This window comes from Borostomias antarcticus (assembly GCF_949987555.1).
Source record: "Borostomias antarcticus genome assembly, chromosome: 17".
In the NCBI taxonomy this organism is placed as follows: domain Eukaryota; kingdom Metazoa; phylum Chordata; class Actinopteri; order Stomiiformes; family Stomiidae; genus Borostomias; species Borostomias antarcticus.
The window spans coordinates 6,703,690-6,709,274 of record NC_140250.1 but is presented as its reverse complement, the minus strand read 5'-3'; the positions used below and the strand labels follow the sequence as shown (position 1 = coordinate 6,709,274).

Below are 5,585 nucleotides of genomic sequence, written 5' to 3'. Positions count from 1 at the left end.
ATTTTTATTGAATTGAACAGCGCACATTAGCGAAGATCAGTCAACTACATACAAGGACCATGACGCACCTACAGTACACAATATTAGGCAGGTGTTTTGAATGTTATGGCTGATCGGTGTATAATCAATCAGTTTTATTGCCAGGTTGTTTTTACACATACTAGGAATTTTCTTTGGTCAATTGGTGCATAACACTGACATGGTGCAATGGCTAGATAGGACAGCAAATACATTGCAAGAGGGCACGTTTTTCTGCTGTGTGTGTAGGGAATACGTGCACATCATGGATGTATTGCACATGCGGGCCTGGAAATAGTGTGCGTGTGCACACTGCTAGGCCAAACCCTGCCGCTGGAGGCGCTGTCGGGGCTACCGCTGCTTCGGGTAGCTCTTTACTTCCTGGACACGTCGACGTATCTGTCTGCACCACCGTCCGTCGCTCAAAGTCCCAACTTGCTGAAGGAAGGAATACATATTTGTTTGTATTAACTTACCACTATGGAGACTTTATACGGTCTTCCGTTCGCTGTGTTGGAATGCCCGAACATCAAACTCAAGAAGCCGTCGTGGCTGCACATGCCCTCGGCCATGACGGTCTATGCCATCGTTATTGTGTCCTATTTTCTCATCACTGGAGGTAATCAACAACCACTAACTAGCCTAGCTAGCTAACTAACTGATGTTACCGGCAGTACTACTATAATTATTAACGTTACATATGTGTTATTCGCTGCACACGTTGTTGGCAGGCCGGTGGATTTGCATTTGCCCACGAACAAGCAAGCAATCTTAACTAATTTAACAAGCTAGCTCCATTCACAGCTGTGCTACAAATGACTGCTGCTAGCTAACATTACAGGAGCCACCCAGAACTGCACACGTAACGTTAGCCGACCGAAATAGCGAGCCAACGTTAGTATTCAACTAAGTATGTAGCTAGTTAACTAGATCTGAGTTATTTTGCTCAATCGTCACAGGGATAATCTACGATGTGATCGTGGAGCCTCCTAGTGTGGGATCAACGACCGACGAACATGGACACCAGCGACCAGTCGCCTTTTTGGCGTACAGGTGAAGTTCACGTAGTCAAGTGTCGTTAAAAAAGTGTACATGAAAGTCATTTCTGCACCCTGTTTAAAAGTGTCTGCACACTGCCCCAACCAACACCAACGTTGGATTGGTGTGCCATGTTTGTTGGTGACTGTTGGGGTTCGTTGGTTGGTTGGATGGATTTGGGGTAGTGGGTAGTTCCCATAAGCACAGAGACTGGTTAAACCTTAACCCTAAACTTAACCCTAAGCTTAACCCTAACTTAACCCTAAATGGCCTTTGCGTATGGGAACTAGCCTTTACCGGGGATTTTGCAGCTGAATTTTAAACTTCCAACATTCTAACAACAACTGCCAAATTTATAATGTTGGGAGTTGGTTGGCAGGGTGCTTAGAACGTGTTGCAACATTACTTTGCACTGACAAGACGATTATGTGTCTATTCACGCGCAGAGTGAACGGCCAATACATCATGGAAGGACTGGCTTCCAGTTTCCTATTCACCATGGGTGGTCTGGGCTTCATCATTTTGGACCGCTCCAACGCCCCGAACATCCCCAAACTCAACCGCTTCCTGCTGCTGTTCATCGGCTTTGTCAGCGTGCTACTCAGTTTCTTCATGGCCAGGGTGTTCATGAGGATGAAGCTGCCGTAAGTCTACATCACATTACATTAGTCATTTAGCAGATGCTTTAATCGAAAACGACTTACAATAATTGCATTTAATGTAAGAAGTCAGTGTACTACCTTGTATGGCAGCTGCCACCATTGGTGTGTGAATGTGTGTGTGAATGGGTGAATGAGAGGACATGGTAAAGTGCTTTGGATAAAAGCGCTATATAAGTGCAATTCATTTAACATATACTACTACTCTCCAGAACTCACAAGTGCATCGCCTTTCTAAACAAGTGACTAAGAGTATAATCTAGTGCTGAAGGAAGAGTGCCAGAGTAGCAAACTAAAATTACAATAGGTGCTTAAGTGGGAGTATCCTGTTAGTACTTCTTAAAGAGGTGAATTTTGAGCCTGTTGAGAAATATGGACAGCGACTCTGATGTCAGTGGGCAGTTCATTCCACCACTTTGGGGCCAGGACAGAAGAGCCGTGACTAGGGATTGGTATCGTTAAGATTCACACGACGTGTGGTCAGTGTAGGGCTTGACCACGGCCTGGATGTAGACTAACACTGTTAAGGAGGCAAAGACTGGAAATGTCTCTGTAGCGCGTACCAGCCTGGTTTTTGTGAGTTGAGGGCAGCTGTGAATATATTTCTGAATACGTCACGGCCTCACCTGTTTCTACCTGTTCTCTCTGCAGCGGCTACCTCATGGGTTGAAGAGGCCAGGTGGCGAAGGGCAGGGAGCAGGATGGACTGCTGGATGGAGGGAGATGAGGGGTGTACGTGACCTGCAGGGGGCGCTACGCTCGCTCTCAAAGTTACTGACTGAAGCATTCATGAAATCCAGCCAGCCTCAAAACGATTCAAAGCACTAAACTCAACCAAGAAACGATAGGACCATAAATTACCTCCCTTTCAATGTAGAATCAGTCGGCGTCCATGTGAGACATTATTACAGCTCAGTGGGTATGTCTCAACAGTCTCCTGCAGCCTCCTTCTCATTCGTCCTTACTCGCGCAGGGATTCCCCCAGCAGATTCACTGTCCTAGCCTATCCAGTAAGAGGAGAGCGGAGGAGGCTACTGTGCACTGTTGAGATACACCCATTGGTTATTTGTGAGGGAGTGGGCACTTTCTATGAATCAACAATGATTATTGCTGTGAAGTTCTACATTCATGGGCTTTAGAGTAACTGTTCAATTGATGTTTTGTAGACAAATCTTTAAAATGCCTTTTTTTCTATGAGGAACAGAAATAAATGTTCTTTCCTAATCATATTGCAATTCTTCTTGCAACCTGTCACTCCACATGCAGCTCCCTAGCCCCTCTCCAGTGGCTCCCTGGCTTTCACAAAAATTATATGGAAATGAATAACAAAATAAATATATTATTATTAATACATTATATTGTATTACTAAAATAAATGTTTATGTTAGCATTCAAGTTAGCTAACCAGCTAGATAGCAGCAGACAGGCTAATCCGGCACAAGTTGATGTATAAAAATTCACCAGAATGCAGGAAATGAAGTGATGCTTACAATTTCCCCCAGAGCCCCATTAAAGGACAATGCTCCTTTTTGACAACCTGGACCTTATTTACGAAATATTATAAGACGTTTGACTCACCGAGATCACTTTGGTGTAGTTCGGAGGCCTGTAGAAGAAATTTAAAATCCAGCGCAAGCCAGTATATCCATGTAATGGCGGTGGTGGGGGCAACGAGAATGCAGCTTCTAAAAATCTATTTTCTGCCGCGAAACGGTTGTTTTCATCAATCTGTCTTGATGAATCGCTAGTTGTGCTTACATAGAGCATAACTTTTGTGGTTTTCACATGCCATGATCTTTCGAAACGTCTTTTGAAACGAAATAGCTTCCTCACTTGCTCCAGCACTAATGCGCGCAATCGTTGCTCCAGCACGCTGTGCGCATGCGTTCTGGAGCAAGTGAGGAAGCTATTTCGTGTCTAAAGACGTTTCTAAAGATCATATTACAGAGGCATGTGAAATACCCTATTAATTAATAGTTCTATTAATACATCCATGGAAATACCACAACAGGCCTATGCTCTCTATGTAAGCACAACTAGCGATTCATCAAGACAGATTGTTGAAAACAACCGTTTCGTGGCAGAAAATAGATTTTTAGAAACTGCATTCTCAGTGCCCCCACCACCGCCATTACATGGATATACTGGCTTGCGCTGGATTTTAAATTTCTTCTACAGACCTCCGAACTACACCAAAGTGATCTCGGTGAGTCAAACGTCTTATAATATGTCGTAAATAAGGTCCAGGTTGTCAAAAACGAGCATTGTCCTTTAATGTGTTGTCCCCTGGCTGCATACCGCCAAGCCTGAAAACAAATCTGTGAAACATTGCCTTCAAAGGCTGAAATATGTTTTGCGACTCCGGCCAGATTTTATATTTATTCTTTGGCCAAAAATGGCTCTTTTGATGGTAAAGGTTGCTGTCCCCTGGCCTGTTAGAACTTCTCACCCACATATTTTGAGCAGTGTGTGTATGCCCCACAAATTGAGCTCCACGCACTGAAATATTAGTTGCACCTCGAATTACATGTGGTAAATGAAACATGGTTTAGCATGGCAGGGTTTGCTTTGACAACATGGCCAGCAGATGGTGCTCATGTCCTGTAACATCATGCAACCAACCAACGCCTGGAAATGAAATGGCCCCTTTTTACAGATGGATGTAAAAGATGACATCAGCTGGTGAAAGGTCCTCAACTAGGGCGAGGTCTTTTTTCAGTTTTGTACAGATTATGAAAGTGCAGACTAATCTTTCATATAATGTCATACATTAAAATCTGAAAATAGTTGAAGATGATATGCTTACTTGAATATTGGTACAGGTATCACACCACTGTAATCTAAATGTGGTTGTCCATTTACTATCTCAGTTAATCTGGTAGCACTAACATCGAGAGTCAACACGTTCCACCTGACGTCAGCTCACTGGCAACAAGGATCATCATAAGAGTTCAATTCTGTTAATGAGGAACAAGCAAGACTGATGAGTCATTCATGTTCTATGAGATGTGAGGTGGAAGTGTAGAAACATTCATGTATGTTTGTTCAAGCGAGTGTGAGTTGGGCAAATGGAGAGAGTTAACATCCATCACCACCACCACCCTGTTCCTCACACAGACGAGGAGTGAAGTACAGACAGTACAATTGCCATAGAAGCCAGTGAACAGCTGCTTTGGGAGCAGAACCAGGTGTGGAGCATGTCAGCTAGCCTTGCCTACTGAGAGGTTTTTCGTTCTAATGGTAATGATAAACTAGAAATGTTGCTCGGAGCGCACAGACCTCACCCGTGAATGCATTTCATGATATGTTTGGTATTACTGCATTCGTTAGGTCGAGAGCTTTATGCAAGTCAAAACCATGTGTTACCTTCCCACGTTGAGATATGGCCATTTCTATTGACCATTGACAATGAATGGGGGGGGGGGAGATTTTTCGCTCCAGGGCCCAAGTCGGCGGCGTTCTCCTGCTTATTTTTACCGTGGAGAAATAAGTGGAATCTAAGTCGTTCCATGCTACACCCCTACATCAAGTTTCATGAAAATCGGTCAGGGAGTTCTTGTGTAATCCTGGTCCAAAAAATGAATGGAGGTGAATGGCTGGCTGCGTTTCGGTGGCCCGTGGACCCACCCTGTGCTTCGGATCCGCTCCAAATTTGAATGGGTTCCAAGTTGGACCATGCTCCACCCCTCCACTGAATTTCATGAGAATCGATCTAGTAGTTTTTGCATAATCCTGTTAAGAGACAGACAAACAAACACACACGCCACTGAAAACGATATTTCTGGCCCTGCGCACCGTCGCTGAGGCGGAGCAGAAGACAGTGGCATGAGTGCTAGTTTGACCTGACTGTTGATGTGCAGTCAGGAGGAA

The 5,585-nt window shown here is 44.3% G+C and overlaps 1 protein-coding gene across 1 annotated transcript; it reads left to right on the top strand.

The window, feature by feature from the left end:
- The first annotated feature begins 412 nt into the window (after nucleotides 1–412).
- Nucleotides 413–3,051, top strand: ostc (oligosaccharyltransferase complex subunit). The gene is made up of 4 exons (XM_084451719.1): nucleotides 413–637; nucleotides 978–1,071; nucleotides 1,503–1,700; nucleotides 2,367–3,051. Exons 1-4 carry the CDS (start codon nucleotides 499–501, stop codon nucleotides 2,383–2,385), a joined length of 450 nt encoding a protein of 149 aa, XP_084307845.1. The 5' UTR covers nucleotides 413–498; the 3' UTR covers nucleotides 2,386–3,051.
- The last annotated feature ends 2,534 nt before the right edge of the window (nucleotides 3,052–5,585 follow it).